General features: G+C 48.1%; 1 protein-coding gene across 2 annotated transcripts in view; it reads left to right on the forward strand.

Annotated features, from left to right (window-relative positions):
• AGBL1 (AGBL carboxypeptidase 1) overlaps positions 1-23,047 on the forward strand; it is a 400,010-nt gene that overhangs the window by 33,970 nt on the left and 342,993 nt on the right. Inside the window, exons 2-5 of one of the 2 annotated variants that reach the window (XM_008165433.4) lie at positions 1,399-1,462; positions 3,609-3,755; positions 4,783-4,914; positions 8,374-8,467. In XM_008165433.4, the coding sequence (XP_008163655.2) occupies positions 1,399-1,462; positions 3,609-3,755; positions 4,783-4,914; positions 8,374-8,467 (437 nt within the window). Of the gene's footprint in view, positions 1-1,398; positions 1,463-3,608; positions 3,826-4,782; positions 4,915-8,373; positions 8,468-23,047 lie in introns of those variants that run through there. The other variant, XM_042856651.2, reaches the window with a different exon arrangement.

Genomic DNA, 23,047 nt, shown 5'->3' on the forward strand with positions numbered 1-23,047 from the left:
CACCACCCCAGAACTTCCACCCCATCCAACACCCCCTCCTCCCTGACTGCCCCCAGGACCTCCCGCTCCCTTACCCAAACCCCCCACTCTCCGCCCCCTTACCAGCAGCAGGAGCTCGCAGTTGCAACACCCGGCCAGAGCCAGCTGTGCTCCCCACGCTGCCCAGGGGAGTGGCGGGCCAGAGCACGGCCCCTGCGGCGATGTGGCTGCGGGTGAGGGAACTTTCTGTTAGTTCTTTTTTTGCTTTCACAGGGGGGATATCGGGGGAGGGGCCGGGGACTAGGCTCCCCAGCCGGGAGCTCAGGGATTGGGCAGGATGGTCCGCCCCATGGGCCGTAGTTTGCCCACGTCTGGCCTAAACACTGGTTTCCCTCTCCCCAAGTACAGCTGAATTTATCCCATTCCCTTAAGTACAAGATTTGATTTGGATCCACTATACATTTGGAATCTGCATGATCTACACCAGATAACGTTAACTTAGTCTTCATTAAAAATATGCCTAGAGAATCTCTCGTCTTGTGAAAATTCCTGTCTGCTCTGTTGCTGTGGTTGCCAGGCTTTGGAATTCCATTATACGGTACAAAGCAACATTTAAAAGAGATGAGATTGGGACACCGAGTGATTGTAAGAGGTGCCCTTGCTGCAGAGTACCCAAAACGCCTATTTTGTGTGTTTGTGTTGTACGTCACCTTTGCCATTTTCAGAATTGTAGGTGTGGACTGAAAAAGGAAGAGCTGGCCAGACCAAGCTGACAAGAAGAAATGAAGTTTAGAAAAACAACATACAACCTCAACTCCATCATCAGCAAATGATGGAATCTCTGGGGGTGGCTAATCTCCAAACACTTGGATACAAGGTGTTAGACAGCGATTCAAGTTCTTCCATATTTCACCTCTTCCTCCATTTTTTCCCCTTTGTCAAAGCTGTTGTTAATCCACTGCAGACTCTGGTTCAATGTTTATGCTAAATTAAGTTGTGTGTTGTGGATGCTGTCAGCCCAGGCAATGCAGTGGAAGGGTGTATAAACAGAATACAATTAAAGCAGTAAGGAAATATGTAAAGTAGTCAGTCAGGCTGGCTCAAAGGAAGAGATTTCTCGATGCTTTCTTCTTTCCCATTGCTACCCTCCATGTCTTAAACGCCACTTTTTATGTGGTATGATTAATATGACACCAGGTGGCCATTAAAATTCATTATTAGCCTGGGGCCACCAACACCCATTGCCCATCTGGGTCTAGGAGGACCCATTATCCAAGTGGAACAGCAATGCCTCTGGTCCCCAGAGACCTCTGCTCTCTAATGTAGCCCTGCATAGCATTGAATGTCTTGGAAAGTAGACTGCTTGCCTCACTATATTGAGTTCATCCATCATGATGGGCATTTGTGTTCCTCTTGCAGAGCTCCCGTGACAAGGATGTGATCCTAAACATTCTCAGCATTCTCACAGACCTGCTGTCTATTGGTAAGTACTGATGCCTTAATGTCTCATTTTAGGTACTTATATGGTCCTCTTGGTTTTAGAATCTGAGAACCTCACAACATTTGAAATGTCTTTACAATCCCAACACCTCATGAGACATGGCAGTGCTATTATCCCCATTTTACAGATGAGGAACTGAGACAAAAAGACTAAGTGACTTGCCTTGTCATACAGGAAATCTGGGTGGAGTTGGGAATTGAATCTGCATCTCCTGAATCCTAGTTAATACCCCCGCCACTGAACCATCCTTCCTGTCTTGTAGAGTGAAGATGGGTGGGACTAAAACAGGACACAGAGCATATATCCATATAGCTCTGTCAGGTGTTTGCTAGATCAATTCTGCCTAGTTTGTGTGAATAGCCCTTCAGCTTTTCCTCCTATTTATATGGAAGATGGGGGAGCGGGGTTCCCTTGCTCAACCCCTCCCCCCCCACTATATAATTTTATCACGTGGTGAAAGAGGGGAAAAAATGTTCCCATGATTTTCAAAGGTGGCCATTAATTTAACTGCTTCTCAAGATGTTTCAACCTTCTCAGGGAGCTGAATGCTGGAAACATTCAGTCACCAGCCCCATTGGAAAGAGAGAACCATGAGCTATGAGCAGGAGACAGCCTCCTGGGTTGCAGCAATTTGATTCTGTAGTGCAGTGTTTCCCAAACTTGGGATGCCGTTTGTGTAGGGAAAGCCCCTGGCGGGCTGGGCCGGTTTGTTTACCTGCCGAGTCCACAGGTCCGGCCGATCGCAGCTCCCACTGGCTGCGGTTCGCTGCTCCAGGCCAACGGGAGCTGCTGGAAGCGGCGGCCAGTACGTCCCTCGGCCTGCGCCACTTCCAGCAGCTCCCATTGGCCTGGAGCAGCGAACCACGGCCAGTGGGAGACGCGATTGGCCGGACCTGCGGACGCAGCAGGTAAACAAACCGGCCCAGTCCGCCAGGGGCTTTCCCTACACAAATGGCGTCCCAAGTTTGGGAAACACTGCTGTAGTGGATTTCCCCACAGAAAGAAAAAGTACTTGGAACTGTCAGGGGAATGAACAGCTTCTCCTCAGCTTCACTTCAGTGGTATGAAATCTCCTGCATGGGTGTAGTAATCCAAAATCCCCACACACAGAGACAACATTATTTTCAAAGTCTCCTCTATCTGCATGTTCACAGTGAAGATGATTCTTCAGGGTATCCGGGCCATGTGAAGGGAAAATAAGTTGCCAGCAGAGCATTTAACCTTAATTTTTCATCAAAATTTCCTTTAGTTGAAATTTTTCCAACTAACTCTAGTTGCCAAAATGCAGGGCTCTGTGTGAGTGTAGTTTTTACTTCCCTAGTGCAAGCCTCATATGCTCCTACTTTACATTCTCCCCTTCCCCCCAACTCCATCAGAGACATCATAACCGCAGCTGTGACTCTCTGTTGGAGTCTATATCATTCTTCAATTGGCTAGATGGATTCAGTGTGGATGATATGAGCCCCCCGGGGACTGAATGTACTGCTTCCACAATACTCCCAGCCTGGGTTTCCAGTAGAAAACTTCACAGCTGGCCAAAGATGCCTCTGGATTATGATCTGTTGACACAGTAGGACCCAGAGGGTTAGCATTTGGTTTCTCTGGAGACTTTATTTGTTTGGAGGCTGACACCAAAGCTTTCCTAGGATTCATTCCCCTATCCTAGGCACTGTTGAAACTCTTTCCTTTCACTTATTTAACTTCCAATATCTAGGGAAAGATCACGGAGCAGTGCACTCCTTTGAAATCTGTCAGTGTTTCTGCTGATTCTTCTCCAGCTCATTTCAATGCACACTGAAAGCTTCAGCAGGTGGTGGCTTATATAGATAATAGCAGCTGGAGCAAGAAGCAGCATCACGCATAGTTTTGATATAGAGCAGAGATGGGCCTGAACCACAACTTCAAACTCTGGGGGGTGTTTGAAATCCAAGTCCAGATGTACATTTTGCAAATGCCCTTTTATTTATAATGGTCTGAGCAAGAAAACACCAGAGAAGGGTCATGTAGCGGGCTTCTTTAGGTCAGATAAGCATCCTCTGAATCATATAATGTTCACTTATTGCTATGTTTAAAGCTCTGCGACAGGAAAGTTATTGACTATCCCTCCTTTTAAATTTTCTGCCCTTAGGAACAGACCGACGAATTCACTACATGATCAGCAAAGGGGGCAGTGAAGCTTTGTTGCAGGCTCTGATGAATGCTGCACAGACAGCCCAGCCAGACTACAGCATCCTTTTACCTCTGCTTCGCCTGCTGGCTAAAGTAGGCCAAAGAGGTATTGCTGTGCCATTATTACTTAAAGGCTGGGGAGGGAGGAGTAGAAGGCTCCAAAGGTCACAGTGAAGGTCAGTACTGGAATCTACCAGTGTTTTAACAAGTCAGGACACTTTGCACTGAATGTTGGCTTGGTGATTTGGGGGTGGGGCAGAATGTTGTAAGATCTCATAATGGTTTCCCCCTCTAGTGGCTAGAAGATTGTACTAAGAATATAAGCACAGCTGATGGAGGTCCAGGTCAGAGAGATTCTATAATGGAGTTCATTCTGAGCTCCTGAACAGCATTTTGTGTCACTGATAAAGCCCAGCTGGGCAGTAAGTGATTCCCATACAAAACATGGTCATTTACCAAGGCTCTTTCTCTTGTGACTTGGTTTCTTGGTATCCCAATAACACATTCAAAAACATGTTTCACTTGCTGCTGTGTCTCTATCCTCAGAGAGATTGTTGTCCAGTGTTTGCAGCACAGCTAGGATGCCTGAGCTTTGTTCTTCACACCCAACGTTCAGTGGAAGAGTTATCTGGGAAGCTCTACCATTTTTATGGTTTTGTTTTCTAGGTACTGCACCTCTACGTTTCTGGCAATTGGTCATCTGCAAAAACAGCTGCCATTTTGTGAGACAGAGCTTTGATGCAGCATTTTATAGAGGAGATGCACCCACATAGCTCTTTCTTGTGGAGACTTTACTTTAGTTCTGTCTTGTTCCCCTTAACTTAAAATAGGTCATTGAAACTGAAATTACATGGTTGTTCTTTGCATATGAAAAATGTGACACCGGGCAAGTCACCAGACTCCTCTGGGCCTCATCTTACCTATGTGTAAAAGTGAGGGGGAGAATACTGATTTCCCTCACAGGGGTATTGTGAGGCCTTAGTAATTAATGCTGTTTGTAAATGCTTTGAGATCTCCCTATAAAACTCCTGTTGAAGGACATGGCGTGATTACACCACAGCATGCAGCATTTCTGAGTCACTGTGAAAGCCATTCTTTATTTACCATCCTTTCGTTCCTGTTTGCTTTCACAGACAGGAAGTTCGGGTTGAAAGTGCAGAAACTGGAGGCAATTGATGTGACACTGAGCATGGCAAGGAAAAATCTGACTCACCACCTGAATCTCATCCACTGTCTCTGGGTCCTGCGGGTTTACGCCTCTAGTGGTAAGTGCTCCTTTCCATTTCTCATGCCAGTGAGAGTCGGAACTCCTTCTGCAGTTGCTACAATGCAAGCTAATGGTACCTCTGCTACAGAGACGTGCATCTATAAGCAGCCTATTGGCATCTGTGTTTGATAACAGATAGGAGTATATGCAACAGCTAGCATAGCTCTAGGTATGCTCTCATAGAAGGGTAACTCTCAGAGGGATCTTTCACTGTAAGATTCAGTGAACCTACTCATCCAAAGACTATAGAAGATAGAAAACAGCTATGTAAAAAAACCCAACATTCAGTCCAAACGATGCAGGATCCTTCCCTTCAGTCTATTCTAGATGTCTTAGGTACTCACATGGCCCCTAATACAATCCTCTTCAGAATCATTAATGCATTTATGCTCACAACCCCCCTGTGAGTTAGGGAAGTGCTATTATCCCCATTAAAAAGCAACAGAGGGTCCTGTGGCACCTTTAAGACTAACAGAGGTATTGGAGCATAAGCTTTCATGGGTGAATGCCCACTTCACCAGAGGCAAGTAATGGAAATGTCCAGAGGCAGGTATAAATCAGTATGGAGATAACGAGGTTAGTTCAATCAAGGAGGGTGAGGTGCTCTGCTAGCAGTTGAGGTGTGAACACCAAGGGAGGAGAAACTGCTTCTGTAGTTGGATAGCCATTCACAGTCTTTGTTTAATCCTGATCTGATGGTGTCAAATTTGCAAATGAACTGGAGCTCAGCAGTTTCTCTTTGGAGTCTGGTCCTGAAGTTTTTTTGCTGTAAGATGGCTACCTTTACATCTGCTATTGTGTGGCCAGGGAGGTTGAAGTATTCTCCTACAGGTTTTTATGTATTGCCATTCCATATCAGGCAATGGAATGGCAATACATCCAGCTTTCAAAATCTTTCCTCCTAAGATTTAATGTTACTGGCTGGCAGCCCTCTAGGTCTTGTATTTACACAGGAGCTGGCCTTACTGTATGGGCCTTCTCAGGCAGGCAGCCAGCTCCCAGCATTCAGTCCCTCTGCCTGAGATAAGCAGCATTTGAAAGGGTGAGTGTAATAGAGACAGCAGTTGAAATGTGTCTTAATTTGGGTTACAGAGCTGCAGCTTCACCCAGAGCTGCCTCCCACACTGAGCCCCTTTCCATACTCCCACTGCTCTCATTAAGTGCACCTGCATCCCAATTCAGAGACTTTAGTTCATTGCACTGTGGCCTTTAACCCTTTCTGTTCGTGTCAGGACCTTGAGCCCTGCAAACACACTCTCTAGTTCAGGGGTCGGCAACGTTGGGCACGCGGCTCGCCAGGGTAAGCACCAGGGTAAGCAATGTGCTGGCCGCGGCTTCTCGCCGCCCCCATTGGCCCGGGATGGCGAACCACGGCCAGTGGGGGCTGCGATCGGCCGAACCTGCCGCGTCAGCAGGTAAATAAAACTGGCCCGGCCCGCCAGGGTGCTTACCCTGGCGAGCCGCATGCCCAACGTTGCCGACCCCTGCTCTAGTTCATTAAAGTGACCCTAAGCTCCCACTGCAATAGTACCTAAGCATCTCCATAAGAAGCTGATGCAAAAATGCAAACGTTTTGTTCCCAATCCCCGCTGCCCCCCAATTTCATAGTCAAAATCTCTCCTGTCACTGAGTTCCTACGTCCCACCAAGGGCCTGAGGGGGAATTCATCACTGTGCTGTGCCGTATAGGCCTAATCCTTAGGATCTGCACAAGCTCCCCTGGTGAATCCCACCCCAGTGTCTCAGAACGTCCTACCTCCTCCACCCCATGCAGCACTGGCTCTGTTAGTTCAGTGCCACATCTGTACACAGCCAAGACATAGCCATTGTTCTGGGATAGGCCCAGGCTTTTACGGATGTGGTGAAGAACTGGAGAATTTCCTTCCCTCCAAGTCATCTAATTCAGTGGTTCTCAAAGCCGGTCAGCTGCTTGTTCAGGGAAAACCCCTGCGGGCCGGGCCAGTTTGTTTACCTGCCGCATCCACAGGTCCTGCCAATTGCAGCTCCCACTGGCTGCAGTTCACTGCTCCAGGCCAATGGGGGCTGCGGGAAGGGTGGCCAGCATGTCCCTTGGCCTGCACCGCTTCCTGCAGCCCCCATTGGCCTGGAGCAGTGAACTACAGCCAGTGGGAGCCGCAATCGGCCGGACCTGCAAACGTGGCAGGTAAACAAACCGGCCCGGCCTGACAGGGGCTTTCCCTGAACAAGTGGTGGACTGGCTTTGAGAACCACTGATCTAATTGACTAGAGCAGTAGAGAACCCAGGAGCATATAACACCCTGAAGGCTCCTTGGGGGTAGGAGTCTAAGCAGCCAGCCCAGGCCTTGTTAAGATCTCACTGTAGCTGCTTATTGTCCTGGGTTCCTCCTTTCCCAGTGTGGGCTGCCAGCCCTGTGTGCAGCATGCCTCCCAGTCTGTGGCGAGCGGAGTTTAAGCAGCCTTGTACGCTGCACTGTCCCAATGAATAGTTTGCTATTGTGAAAGTAGCCAGGGAGCCTTCCAAGACTCTCCATCAGTAGGATGACTTGGCTGAGACCCGCATAAGCTGATGGGCCCTTTGGCAGCTTTCTGGCCAGTGGGGGATAGTTAGTTACAAAGCAGCCAAAAACCCCAGCCTTGGGCAGGCATCCAGGCCTCCCGCTGGCTGCTGATGGGGATGTTGATTTCTCATTCTTTCCCCCTGTTAGGACAATAAACTGTCCTTTTTCAAAGCACTTAACTGTTTTGGGCTGTACGCCCTCCCTGTTCACCTAGAGAGCCCCCATTATTAGCTTCACGCATTCGAGCCCCTGAACCTCCCCTGCTCTCCCCTCTCCGTGTGAGGTTGGAGGTTTGATGATGGACTGTTGTAGGTTAGCTTTAAAGCCAAGCAGCCAATTTCTTGCAGCCCTTTCCCCAGTACGCCACTGTGTCTGCCTGCAAAAGTTAACAGCATTGCCAAGGGAAGAATTAAAGATAGCAGTGGCTGAGGTGGGGCTCCATCTGCACTCTGAAGTACCTATCCCAAGAGCAGAAAAAACCGGGGTTAGTGCAGAAAGGAAAGAAATCCTTCTCTCCTATCGCACTCCAAGCCCCTAGGAGATATTCCACAAGCATGGAATTGCCCCTGGAAATTGTGAGTGGATTGGTTGGCCCCATTTAGCCCTAACCTGTCTCTAGAGAGTGCAACATCTTCTACAAATGATGAGGCAACTGTGAGCTACTTGAATGAGCACAGGGCTAAGAGTTAGGAGAATGGGGTTCTAGTCTTGAATCTGCCTGTGAGTCATTCTGTGACCTTTGATCTCTATGTGCCTCAGTTTCTACATCTGTAAAATGGTCAAAGAGACCCATTGGGAAGCCCAGAGAATCTTCTCATAATCCCAGCAGCTCCTCCTCTCTTCACTGCTCTACCTGTAACTCCAGCAACCCAAGCGTACTGCTCTGGAGCTAACTCCCTGTCTCTTTTGTTGTCACAGTCTCTGCAGGAACCAAACTAGGCATTAATGGCGCCATGGAGCTGCTTTTCAAAGTCATCACTCCTTACACCAAGAAACACTCCAGGACAGTCAGGTAGGCAGCAGCTACAAGGGAGTCCTTTTGGGTCTGTCCGAGTGTAGTTAATATGCCAAATATACAGATGGATGAACAGGTTTAGATCAGAGCTAGAATGAGCTGCACTGGTCAGAGCCAGACCTGGAGCCAAATGTTTCTAAAGTTCTAGGGGTGTCTGGAACCGGGAGTTTGGTGCTGCTTGTAAAGAAAATGAAATCAGAACTGACACAACTTCACTGCAAATGTGAAATGAACATGTTTAGAGGTACAGAAACATTCAGCGAATTGTCGCTGGGCCCTGAGGATTCCCGGTGCATCACACTGCCATGCTGGGGAATGGAGTTCAGGTTCCAGCATCCGTCCCTCGCTCCCCAGTGTGGTGAGGCATTAGGAGTAAGGTGGAGACAGCCCCTCTCAGCAACTGATGGTAACAAGCCCTTTGTGTCACGCTGCAGCAGGCTTCTGCTCCACTTGACCCGAGCGATGCAGTGATTGTCTTAAAGCAGAGCTTTGCCCAGCCCTTCTCAGATGGAGAGTTGTGACTGGCCCAATGTGAGGCTTTTAATGGGATGGGACCCCTGCCACCTCCAATAAAATCCTAATATCTGGGTCTATTTTTAAGCACATGGCAAATGTTGTTTCAAAGTGACTTTTTTCTGTAGAGACTAAACCTGCTCTGCTTCTCCAGCTTGCCACTAAAATTAGCCATGCAGCTGTCTGCCCCAGCCCTGTCCCCAGCCAGTTCTCAGGGTAAGATTTATGAGGCCTGCATGCCTGTAATGGGGAAGGAGTACGTGGGTGAGGATAACAATGACCAATGGCTTTGCACCAGCCCAGCCTGCTACAAACAACAGAGAGAGAACGCAGGCTGCTACTATGCATGTCTGTGCAGTGCCCTACACTCACAGCTCACACAGCCAGGCACACGGTCATGAGCTTGCTCATGCAATATTCAGTATACAAGTCTGTGCAGTGCCCAGTGTGGACAGCTCACACAGCCACATGCTTGCTCACATAGCACCCGATGTACACAACTCACAGACAGCTGCATGCTCAAATACTTGCTTGAACACAGGCTGTACACTCACTCTCACAGGTGCTCAACCTCCTAACCACTTCAGGCCCTGCCTCCATTCCAACCCTTCTCCCAAGGCCCCACCCTACCCTGCCTCTTCCCACCCCAACCTTTCTCCCAAGCGTGCCCCGCCCTTGCTCCGTCCCCTCCCTGCAGCACCTTCTGCACACAGTTGAAAGCAAGAGGCAGGTGGCACAGGGAGGGAGGGGAAGGAGCTGATCGGCAGGGCTGCCGGTGGGTGCTGAGCACCCACTATTTTTTTTCCTGTGGGTGCTCCAGCCTCGAAGCACCCACGGAGTCGGAGCCTATGCTCACTCTGACTTGTCTCAGCAAGGGTCATGGACGATAGAGAGGCAGACAGGAGAGTCTATGATGCTAGACGGAGGGGGTGGCCCTTGTGTGGGTGCTGTTAGTGGCCCTGTGGTTGGCAGGTAGGGTGGGTACAGGCTGGGCACTAGTTATAGGTCAAAAGGTCTAGAAGGGAGAAAGAGCAGATGGGCGTGCGTGGACTTGGAACTCTGATACTTGCTGAACCAACTAGGTCATCAGTTTACCATGCTGAATGAGACCATTGGTCAGTTAGGCCCAGCATATTGTCCCTGTCAAGGGCTAATACCTGGTATTTTAGGAGAAGGTGACCTAACAACTAGCCCAAATCTCACAATAATGCACCTGGCCAATTATACACTTTTCATGGCGAAGTGATTTGAATCGCTTCCCACCACCTAAGGTGATCAGCTTATACCTTGACTCATGACACTGTCATTCTTTAAATACAGTGTAACAATGGCACGCATTGCTCTTTGTCCTACATCTGTCAGGCTTTTGGGAATCTGGCTGAATTGCTCGCTTTGCTAGCTGCTTGGTTCTTAAGACCAAGCGGGCCCAACAGATGTACAGCTTCGTGCAGCTGCCTTGTTAGTGGGACTCAATTAACTTCTGCTGTGGCTGCATTTTCGGCCTTCCGATAGTGTAGTACTTGTGGAGGACAAACAGAAGAGCAGGTTCCCAGTAAGCATTTTTTTTTTTCGGGAAGGAATTTTTTCGGTGCGGGCTCTTTGGGAGAGGAGGGTTAGGCATGCATGCCTAGATGTACAGATGTACAGCGCTGTGAGTTAAACCTGTGCAGCTGAGTAGGGAAAGCGCTGCAGTCTGTCCACCCTGACAGTTGCCCAGCGCACTGTCGTGGACCCATTTGCGGCAATTGCAGCGCTATTGGGAGTGGTGCATTATGGGTAGCTATCCCACAGAACACCTTTTCCCATTCTGGTGCCGTGTGTTGTGGGAAGGGGGCGTGAGTGCGGGGGATTCTGGGTCCTGTCCCAATGCCCCTTGATGCATCGCTTCACATCCCAGAAATCCCTTTGTTTCCATCCACCTTTGGCACCATCTTTCAACGGTTTCTGTGCAGCGCCATCTGTCTGCAGGAAATGGAGTCCGAACTGCTGAGGCGTATGCTGATGAGTCTCGCCAGCACGTCACATCTGGCTGTCGAACTATTCCTTAAGATCCAAAGTGACAGTGAGAGTGAGGGTGAGGAGTCCGACGATGCTATCGAGCCACGTAACGCGTACGACACGAAATTGCTTGTGGCATTCACGGACATGCTCAGCACCGTGGAACTCCGCTTTTGGGCTCGGGAAACAAGCACTGAGTGGTGGGATGACATCATCATGGAAGTCTGGGATGACGAGCAGTGACTGCAGAACTTTCGGATGAGAAAAGCCACTTTCATGGGACTGTGTGAGGAGCTCGCCCCCACCCTGCGGTGCAAGGACACGAGATTGAGAGCTACCCTGCCAGTGGAGAAGCAGGTGGCTATTGCAATCTGGAAGCTGGCAACTCCAGACAGCTACCAGTCAGTCGCAAACCAGTTTGGAAAGTCGACCATTGGAATCATGTTGATGCAAGTTTGCAAGGCCATTAATTGCATCCTACTCAGAAGAACCATGACTCTGGGTAACGTGCAGGAAATAGTGGATGGCTTTGCACAAATGGGGTTCCCTACCTGCGGAGGGGCGATAGATGGGACGCACATTCCTATTCTGGCACCACCTCACCTAGGATCCGAGTACGTTAATTGGAAGGGGTATTTCTCTATGGTTCTCCAGGTGTTTGTGGATCACCGTGGGCGTTTCATTGACATTAACACAGGCTGGCCCGGAAAGATGCATGACGCACGCATCTTTTGGAACATTTGGCTGTTCAGGAAGATGCAGGCCAGGACTTTTTTCCCAGAGCGGAAGATCACGGTAGGGGAAGTTGAAATGCCCATTGTGATCCTTGGAGATCCCGCTTACCTGTTAATGCCATGGCTCATGAAACCCTACACAGGGAGCCTTGACAGCAGCAAGGAACCGTTCAACTACAGGCTGAGCCGGTGCCGAATGACTGTGAAGTGTGCCTTTGGCCGTTTAAAGGGCCGCTGGCGATCTCTGTATGGGAAGCTGGACTTGGCTGAAAACAGCATCCCCACGGTTATATCCGCGTGCTGTGCCCTCCATAATATTTGTGAAGAGAAGGATGAAAGCTTCACTCAGGCATGGACCTCCGAGGTTCAACACCTGGAGGCTGAATTTGCACAGCCAGAGAGCAGGGCTATTACAGGGGCCCAGCGCGGGGCTGCAAGGATTAGGGATGCCTTGAGGGAGCAATTTGAGGCTGAAAACCAGCAGTGATATTGGGAGTGAAGTGCAGTAGTTTCAATCTTTAGGCATCAGTGTCTGCTTAGCAGACAAGCAGACTTGCAGTGCCTGTTTATTTCCTGGGCTAAGGAGTCTTTTACTTTATGCAATAATAAAGAATGTTTTCAAAGCCAAAGAATCCATTTATTGAAAAGAAAAAAAATATTTATTGAAAAGAAACAAGGGGGTGGAGTGGGGAACGGTACAATCACAGATTCGCGTATGTCCTGTCTGGTGTGCTGTGCAATGAGTGCTGCACTGCAGGATAGCTATACTGCATGGTGATGGGGGTTGAGTGCAGAGGGTAAGGGTCGTGGTTTTCAGGGCTGGGTGGTGAAGATACTGGTATTAGAGGTAGCGGGTGGCGTGAAGAACATGGAAGTTGGGGAAAGTGGGTTGGACATGACAGTGGGGCACAAAGGAAAGAGTTTTGGGACAAGGGCTGTAGGGAGAGTGGCGTTTGCGGTACTGCTCCTCTTTCTGCATGGCTACCAGCTCCTGGATAGCATCTGCTTGGCGCTCCAGGATGCTTATGAGCCTATCAGTGCTTTGCTGCTGGTGCGCGGTGCTTTGCCGCTGGTGCGCTGCGTTTTCCTGGTGGATCCTGCTTTTGCTCTCCCTCCAGTCCTGTGCTTTCTCATTCTCTTTAATAGATTGCTGCATCACGTCTTGCAGCATGTCTTCTTTGCTTTTTCTCGGTCTCTTCCTGAGTCTTTGCAGTCTCTGAGCAGGCGATAAGAGGGATGGCTGAGGTCTCAAGGTTGATGCTGCTGTATAGGCAAAATGCAACATTTAACAGAGGCAGCATTGTTTATACCAGACAGAGTAATGATTCCCCCCACACTTAAGGAGTAGAAAACACACAGGGTCTACACAATAGCATAATTTTCCCGTCCGAAACAGAGCACACATATCCCATGGGAGCCTCAAAATGGTGAGTAAGGGGGACTGATTGTTTCAGGGCTGCACTGTCCTCTGGGTTTCTGTGCCTTGGGGAGAGCCAACAGCTTCAGGGGGCACCTACACTGAACACTGTCCCAACATTTTCCACATGAGTTCATCCTGGACGATATCTCACTGCTGAGGGTGACCTGGGGAGCAAGGGAGGGTCTTCTACTGCAATGCGACTTCCGCCCTGGCCCATATGCAGCTTGCCTGTGTGCAGCAATGGTCCCCCCGCCCCTCGCGGCACAGTGGCGCGGACACGTTAGCCTGGCTGGGACAAGGACCATGGAGGCTCTCCCGATAAACCTGCGCAAGCGCATTGCACACGTTCTGTATAAGACATTCAAGGAGATTGCCGAGGCCGATTACCGTGATGTGATAAACCACATCAATGCACTATTCCGCATCTAGGCATGCATGCCTAACCCTCCTCTCCCAAAGAGCCCGCACCGAAAAAATTCCTTCCCGAAAAAAAAAAAATGCTTACCGGGAACCTGCTCTTCTGTTTGTCCTCCACCACGTACCGGCCGCTGCGACTGGCTACCTTCCTCCTGACTCGAGAAGAGCTCCTGGCTGCATGGCTCCAGGGATTCCGGGGTGTCTCCATCCGTCCCACCACCATCACTCCCATTTTCCTCCTCCTCCTCCTCCTTCTCTTCTTCCTCCTCCCCTCCCCCCCACCGGCTCTGAAGTGTCCATGGTGGTGCTCGGAGTGGAGGTGGGGTTAACCCCAAGTATCGCATCCAGCTCTTTGTAGAATCGGCAGGTCGCAGCGGGAGAACCCGAGCGGCCGTTTGCGTCGCGGGCTTTGCGGTAGGCACTCCGCAGCTCCTTCACTTTAATCCTGCACTGCAGGGCATCCCGGTCATGGCCCCTTTCCATCATGTCCTTTGATACCTTCCCGAAGGTATCGTAATTCCTACGGCTGGAGCTCAGCTGGGACTGTACAGCTTCCTCCCCCGAAACAGATGAGGTCCAGCAACTCGCCATTGCTCCATGCTGGGGCTCGCTTGGCACGTGGAGGCATGGTCACCTGGAAAGATTCACTGATAGCACTCCACACCACGCTGGGCTGAGCAAACAGGAAGAGGATTTTTAAAATCCCCGGGGAATGTAAAGGGTCGGTCACATGGTTGGTTACCTGAGTCCAGGGCAGTAGAGTTTGAACTGATGACCAGAGTGGCTAGAACAGGCATTGTGGGATACTGCCGAATAATTCTGGAGGCCATTCACAGCGCATTGGGCGGCCACACTGGCGCCGCAGCACTGCAGTGGCAGCGCAATACTCGCTATTCCTCTCGGGGAGGTGGAGTACATGCAGTGCTGCAACCACGGAGATACAACGCTGCAAATGCCTTGCCAGTGTGGATGGGGAGTGAGTTACAGCGCTGGGGGAGTCTTTACAGCGCTGTAACTCGCAAATGTAGCCAAGGCCTTTGAGCCTGGGAGGAGTGCAGGACATTCCTTGTGGAGTGGTTCTGATATCACCCGCTCTGAGGGACCCAGAATATGTTCACTCCAGAGCGCCTGGGCTCAGATACTGTAGCAATTGAAAGTGATTGATGTGTCAATGCCTATATTTAACTGAGTAGGCAAATTCTCCTCCCTTCCCACGCCCCGTCCTTTCTATGGAATTGCTGCCTGTGATTAGAATAGCGTTAGTTATAGTAGCACGATTGTCTAACTCTGCGCTTTCTAGCTCAGAATGTGAGTGTAATAGGACTTGGACTCGTATCAGTTCAGTATGATGGAGCATGGCTGGTGAATTTTGTACCCGTAAAAGCTGTCCTGGAAGCTGAACTCCTCTATATACCCACTGCACAGATAAGGCACAGACGGAGGCAATGAAACCTTCCTCTTTTGTCCTCTACTTACCTGGGCTTCATGGGGAGTTCCGTCTCGATGGCCCTGTTTAGCTATTGGCTCTCTGCTGAAAGCGGCTCACAATACTATATACATACTGGTGGGTTTTGTGAGGTGCACTATGAAGTGGGCTGAGACTTCACTTTAGGAGAAGGAGGGCAAGCTGAGGACCTGCTAATAAACAGTGCATTTCTTTCTGACAGCAATGATTTTGGTTTGTCGACAGCAATACTTTCATTTTGTTTCCCTTTATCCTGCTCACTAATGCTGGTTGGGAACTTTTCCGTCAGTGTTTTTTGATGGAAAACACAGTTTTGATTTTTGGCTGAAATTTTGTCATTTTTCTGTTGGAAAAATCAAATCCAAGCATTTGGGTTTGGTTCGGATTGAGCCTAAGCAAAATGTTTCATTCTGAGTCAGTTTGATGTTAATCTGTGTCCGCCTGAGCTGCCGTGGTGCCTTGTGGGAGTTGTAGTCATCCTATGATGACAGGTGAATGTGGCATCTGGGTCCTGGAAGGAGCAATCCCCATGCTCCAGCCCACAGTCCTTGTGGAGAGACACAGGTTAACCTGCAGGACCTGAATCAGGCCTTTTAGCCTCCCAGGGGGCCAGCCTGGAGCACATACTTTTAATTACATTTTAAGAGCAAGGAGCGGTTGAGCATCTCCATGGCTGGACTGGAGACAGATTGCTCTTCACTAGAGGATATGCTATTAACTTCGGCATAAACCTCTTTTGGTTTAAATAGTATATTTGTTCACAGCTTGTTGAAAGGCTTTATTTTCCTCTTGTTCGGAAGAAAGAGCGGCTGCGCCTGTTTCCAGCCCATTTGAAGGCTTTGCTCTCGCTCTGTTCCACAGAGAAGCAGAGACTTGGTTTACTGGGCCGCGGGCAGTGCTCTCAGAGACTACTGGTGTGGATTTAGAGTCTAAAATTGGAACTCCAAAGTGCAAGGAGAGTTGGAGATTCCCTCTTCCCTCAGCTCTAAGGGACTCCAGGGACAATGATGGTCTGAAAATCTCTGGCATCTTTAAATGTAATCAGAAATTGGTGTGAGAGTGTGTGTGTAAAGAGTGTGAAAATGTTCTGTTTTCTGGTCAGCTGTAACTAGAAATCTCTAGCGAGGCAGAGGGAGAGTAGCTTGCTGTGGTAGAACTAGCTGAGCAAGAGAGCATAGGTTTGTTTTTGGGTTTCTTTCCAGCTCCTGTTTGGAACCTGAAGAGAGACAAAGGGGGTGGCCTGGGCTATTTGGGGAGGTTTTGCTCACTGTCTCATTCCAAACAAACCTCTGATCCTCCCCTTTTCCCTGCCCTTGACATTTTCGTTCAGTTTTATAGCTACATGCCACCAGGATTTGCCCTGCTGTTGGGAGGAAGGAACAGCTGGCATCCCCCCGAGGGCTGATGTTACCTTTACTTTTTGATCAGCTGCCAGGAATGCATAATGGAAAATACACCCACTCCAGTTACTATGTCCTCTCTCCTGGATGTACTCTGATTCTACTAGCCCAGGCAGTAGAAGCACCAAGGTCATTTTAAGAGTCCGGCCTGTAGAGCCCCAGGATCAGAGCTATTTATTAAGCCAGCAAAGATGTGGAAACAAGATACATAGTGCTATTTATTTTTCACATTGGCAAAGCCATGGGTTATTTAAACACAGACTCTTCCATGCCCCAACTGACCTCTACCAGAGTATATACCAAGAGGCTCTAATTCCCCCTTAGACTGTAACTCACGGATGTTGTTGGTCTCAATTCAGTGTGTAAGGTACTCACATTGTTATGCCATGCTTGTGTGAGTCTACCCAAAAGTAGCCATATTTGAAAGAAAAGGCAAAACTTTATTGAATTCTATAAGACTTTTTCATAAATATCCACAGGGTTCTATAGAACTTTGATAAGGCTCCATTGAATTTAAGTGAAACTGAAGCCCTTCAATAGACTTTCTTATCCATCTTGTAGTGTTCTGTGGCAGAGAGAATTCTCTGTTAAAATTTATAGGATTTTTTTAAACCCTGAAGAGTGGTTCTCATTTTCTGTAAAAATTATGTGAGCTTCTTCCATGATGGAAGGACTAGTGTCCTAGCAAATGGTAAAAGATGATGCCAAATGTACCTAAGTAGCCCAGACTCTTAGGAAGAGATGAGACTGAAAGAGACAGGGTGGAGTTTGTTGAAGGGGAAAACAGCACAGCAGAGGTATCTTGGGCCATGAGGGGGCACTTGCATAGTGGCCAGCCCTGCCAAAGCTAATTCCGTTGAAAATTTGACTTATAAAAAGTCTTTGAGTAGTATTTGCCCATTGCTATTTTTGCCAACTCTTGTGATTTTTTGCTCCTGTAAACACGTTTCTGAGAATCTCAGCTTCCGTTTGTGGGTTTTTGTTCTTTGTCTTTTTTTTTTAAATGAAAGTTTCCAGCCCTCATGATTGCTGAGGAAAACTTGAAAATGTGACCCCCGCCCCCACCAAAAAAGCTCAAAAATCAGAAGACAAATTAGAAAAAATCTTATGACTCTTTGGGGGCTGACGCCTGGTTTTTGAAAGCTTGGGGTTGGCAATACTGTGGTGCCGGAAAGTAACTCATGTCAGAATGTGAGAGAAGGGGAAAATCTTCACTGGAGCTTTATAGCCTTACATTAAGAGAACTGATTCAGTCACTTCTCGAGTCACGGAAATCAGATTCTCAGGTGATTTGAATAGTTTGGTAAACTGGTTGCAAGTAAACAATATTCTTTTTAATAGGCTAAATGTAAATGTATGCATCTAGGAAAAAAGAACATAGGCCATAATTACAGGATGGGGCTCTCTGCTGGGAAGCAGTGACTGGAAATGATTTGGGGGTCATGATGGATAATCAGCTGAAGCATGAACTCCCAATGTGATGCTGTGGCCAAAAGAGCGAATGCGAATCTGGGATCCATAAACAGGGAATTCTCTCCACTCCTACTTGAGGTTATTTTACCTCTATATTTGGCATAGGTGCGACTGCTGCTGGAATACTGTGTCCAATTGCGGTGCCCACAATTCAAAAAGGATGTTGATAAATTGGAGAGGGTTCAGAGAAGAGCCACGAGAATGACTGAAGGATTAGAAAACATGCCCGATAGCAATAGACTCAAAGAGCTCAATCTATTTATCTTAAAAAAGGGCAGATTAAGGGGTAACTTGATTAGTATATAACTATCCACCTGGGTAACAAATTATTAATAATGGGCTCTTCAGTCTAGCAGAGAAATGCATGAGACGATCCAATAGCTGGAAGCTGAAGCTACACAAATTCAGGCTGTAAATAAGATGTACCTTTTTAACTGTGAGGGTAATTAATCATTGGAAAAACTTACAAAGGGTTATGGTTATTTCCTGATCACTGACAACAGTTAAAGGAAGATTGAATGTTTTTCTAAAAGTTATGCTCTAAGACTTATTCTGGGGAAGTTCTATGGCCTGTGTTATACAGGATGTCAGACTGGATCAGGGGTTGGGAATGTTCGGCATTCGGCTCGCCAGGGTAAGCACCCTGGCGGGCCGGGCCAGTTTTATTTACCTGCTGACGCGGCAGGTTCGGCCGATCGCGGCCCCCACTGGCCGTGGTTCGCCGTCCCAGGCCAATGGGGGCGGCGAGAAGCCACGGCCAGCACATCGCTTGCCAGCGCCGCTTCTCGCCGCCCCCATTGGCCCAGGACGGCGAACCGCGGCCAGTGGGGGCCACGATCGGCCGAATCTGCCGCGTCAGCAGGTAAATAAAACTAGCCCGGCCACCAGGGTGCTTACCCTGGTGATCCGCGTGCCAAACGTTGCCAACCCCTGGACTAGATCATCACAAAGGTCCTTGCTGGTCTTGGAATCTATGAAATATCAAGCTGAACAGCAATTAAAACCAAAAACCAAATAACTGCAAGTCACTCTATTGAGTCTGTGTTCAGTGATCCTGCATGGGTGACTGACCATCCAAGAATGATGCTGTGGGATCAAAACACATGAAGAGCTGAGACATGGAAGTGCAAACACTGATGGTGGCTTCACAATAGTCTTGAAATAGACACAGAACAGTACTTTTCTATAAAAGAGATTTTGCTTACACATATCACAGCCACTTTGGTTTTCCCCTCTCCTGCTCCAAGCAGCCTCCCACATCCCTTCTCAAAGCACACTTCTTAAGACAAGATAAAACGGAGATGTTGAGTTCTCCTGAAGGATGACCTGGTTAAAAAGTGATCGGGTGCCTACTTTAATAAGGAAAGGAGACATCATAGTGGCATCAGATCAATGTCCACTTTGGATATAAGGAGAAAAGATGTGGGGTCATTCAGGTAGAGCAGAGAGGATTGACTACAGTATTGGAATTATTCCCAGGTTCTTGGGGCAAAGCTTTTGTTACAACTAGTGGAAAGATACATGAAAGACACCCAACCATTGGAGGAGATGCTTTGGCCACTGTAATAGGGCTGGCTGCCACGCAAGTGCCCCCCTACTGGCCTGGGCACTTGACCTAGTGAAGGCAGTTTGAGGTCCCCGTCCTTTAACTCTGCTAATCATAGGAGCTATGTTCTATCACTGGCTGACTACTGTGTACATTTGTGGCACGCTCCATTTCCCCGTTGTTCTGAAATTTCAGTGCTCTGGTTGAACAGGAGTGGGAAGCACATGTCTGCCCCACCTCTCTCTGGCCACCACCAGCCAATATTTTGAGCATGAGAAATGAACTCAGCACACCAACATTCTGATTAGTTCCTCGGCAACCTGATACAGCGGCTGCCATGACTGATGTGTTGTGAGGAATAGCCAGCAGACAGCTTTATGCATGTGTTTTATCTGGCACCGGTTTTTGATACGAGATTGGAGGCGAATCATCCTTAATTCCTCTTGTTGGTCTGTGATTTCTTGTTAATCATGTTGAGCTGTTTGGGTATTTAATTGGAGGATAACACATAATTCTGCTGGAATGTGATCAGAATTAATCATTGGTTAATTCCCACTTATTTGGAAGTTGCTATTTGGCTACTTGATCCCTGTTGAAAACTCAGAGGAGGGGCTGAAATATGTCTCCTGGACTATGTCACTGGCAGAATTACATGCTTTCTTTCCAGGTCTGATTGACATAGAATTTAGTCTAGAACATCTTACTAAATAAACTGGTAGATATTGTTTGGATGGAGAGGAATGGAGGATATCAACAGGAGAGGGAAAAATGGTCTATTCAAGATTCTCCTTTATACCAAGTGGCTATTCATTTTGGTTAATATCTTAGATGACATGGAACAGAGATGAGGACATCATTGGGATAAAGAAATAAAATGCAGCATTTGAATGTAATGTAATGAGTCCTTGTAATAGGACAAATGAGGTCTGAGCCAGAGGAGACTTTGTTTATGCAGTTCCTCATCCTAGGTTCTCCTTGTACAGTCTATATTGCTTCCTTAATAATAAGTAATAAAATCTTATTTCATATCCGTGCTAGCTCAGAAATAGAAATGCTTTGCAAATATAGTTACACCGAAGAATTATCTGTTATTGGCCGTGTACTGTTAATAACAGAAGGAGAGAGAAATTGAAAAATTAAGAGGCAGAGTCAAGGGAGAAAAGAGATTCTTTCTGATGAGATCTGAAAATAGATGGAGAGTCAATGAGGCTGAGAGAAATACTGCACAGGAAAGTTGTTCCAGATGGCAGGAGCAAATAAATTCGTACAGAAAGCCTGGTGCCATCTATTGGTAGCTGCAAGTGTTAGGCAATTACCACAGTTAAACAACTCTCAAAAACCATTGTATACAATATTTGACAAACAGATAGAAATCCACTTCCACATTTAACTTAATTTCTATAAAAAAGGATGGGAAAGAACAAGTTGACTCATTTAATCAATAGTATTATTCCAGAGGAGATAAGCTCATTGTTGATTTAGCTCACAGAGATCAATGGCCATTTCATTTCTATTCCAGAAATGGAATGGTTGGGGCTAGAAAGACCCGATGCTTCCTAGTCAAGGGATTTCTTTGCTTTCCCATTATATCATCCCCTTCGCTGGCCTATTGGGTTATGTTTGAAAAGATGGCATCAGGGCAAGGTCTTGCTATTCCCCGTGTCTTGACTTTCACACCCAATGGCTATAGTTGTAATTCACAGTTGACTTTGCATGATGTCTTTTGAGGCATATCTCCCATCCAGCCACAGATATTATTTGCCCTGTCTAATGAGATATTCAACTCTATTTCATATAGGATCTTTCATGCAAGCTGAATACCAGAGTGCTTCCCAGAGTTAGATAATACGTAAGCAATAGTGTGACGTACTAATTATCAGAAGGGAGAGGGATCAGGAGGTACTTCATAGTGAAAGGAGAAAAGAGCCTCCGGATAATTTCTGAAAATAGATGGATGATGGATGAGGTGGAGCGGCGGAAGAGATGGCTCTCCCATTGTAAGAAGTGGAAGTCAAGAGTCTGGTGTCAGTTGAGAAAGGATAGTTGTATGGTTACAGCACTGGTTTGGGATGTGGAAGGCGTAGGCTCAGTTCCTGATTGTACCACAAATTTGCTGTGTGACCTTGGACAGATCACATGGAGCCAGGGGCTTAGCACACACAAATGGGGCCTAGTTTCCAAAATACCTTAGAGCCCATTTTGGAACCAAAATAAGGGCATGATTTTCAAACGAGCCCCCAGCATCTGATGTGTTGAGTTCTTTTGAAAATTGGACCCTTAGTCTCTCTGTGTGACAGTTCCTCCTTTTTGCACATGGGGTAATGATGCCTCCTACCCCACAGGGGTGCAGTGAGGAAAAATCCATTAACATTTGAGGCTCCCAGATACTATGGGGTGGGGGAGAGGGGGCATATGAGCAGGTAGAGACAGAGATGATCCACGTGGCAGTCAGTAGAAATCTATGAACGGCTGCTGCTTTATGCACAGGAAGGGCATCTTTTGAACTGGATTGTGGAAGGAGTGAGTGAGGGTGGGGTGCTGTGCTCACACTACCTTGTGCGTGTATGAGAAGGAGGTCAACAGCAAAGCTCTAGGAAAGCAGAAATATTGATTAGCAGGAGTTGTTTGGGAAGCCAGACTGTCGGCTAGCTATAGCTCCTGCAGCACTTACACCAAGGAAACCATAGGCTGTCATCCCGTTGTTTTGTTTATGACCTAACTGAGCAAACACCCCTCCACCCCACCCCATCCCCTGGGGGTTGTGACTGGATGGAGGAAGTTTCTATGTGAACCCTCTCTGAATTCTCGCCACTGAGGAGATAAGCAAGCACTCTCCCTGCCTGTTTGCTTGGCTCCATTCCCATGTGTCAACGAGACAAAGGAAGAATCCCCCTTGGAGAGTGCTGAGCTGTATGATGACATGCGTTTCCTGATAAGGGGCGGGGAAAGCGTGAGCAGATAAAACTCAGACCACACACTTGGGTGTCAGCACATCCATGTTGGTCCAGTAATCTGCTCCCAGGGTAGAGATATTGATTGTATGTATTTTGGATTTTTATTGGTATGGCACCAAAGCGTGCCAGGTGCTTCACAGAGCAAAGGAAAGCGTAGTCCCTGCCACAAAGAGATTACAGTTAAATACAGATAAGGGTATCGACACGTGATAGGGCGAGGAGGACCAGAGGGAATATCACGGTTATAGCAGTAAAATCCCACAGTTATTCAATTAAGGCAAATCCTTTTTACACTCAGAAATGTTTCTAAAGAACTTCCCAGTGCTGCTATGTCTGTTCAGTTCTGCCTGGCAGAGCAAGTGTGACTAGACCAGGGGTCGGCAACGTTCGGCACGCGGCTCACCAGGGTAAGCACCCTGGTGGGCCGGGCCAGTTTTATTTACCTGCTGACGCGGCAGGTTCGGCCGATCGCGGCCCCCACTGGCCGCGGTTCACTGTCCTGGGCCAATGGGGCGGCGAGAAGCGGCGCGGGCGAGCGATGTGCTGGGCGCGGCTTCTCACCGCCCCCATTGGCCCGGGACGGCGAACCGTGGCCAGTGGGGGCCGCGATCGGCCGAACCTTCTGCGTCAGCAGGTAAATAAAACTGGCCCGGCCCG

This window comes from Chrysemys picta, chromosome 10, assembly GCF_011386835.1.
Source record: "Chrysemys picta bellii isolate R12L10 chromosome 10, ASM1138683v2, whole genome shotgun sequence".
Classification (NCBI taxonomy): Eukaryota; Metazoa; Chordata; order Testudines; family Emydidae; genus Chrysemys; species Chrysemys picta.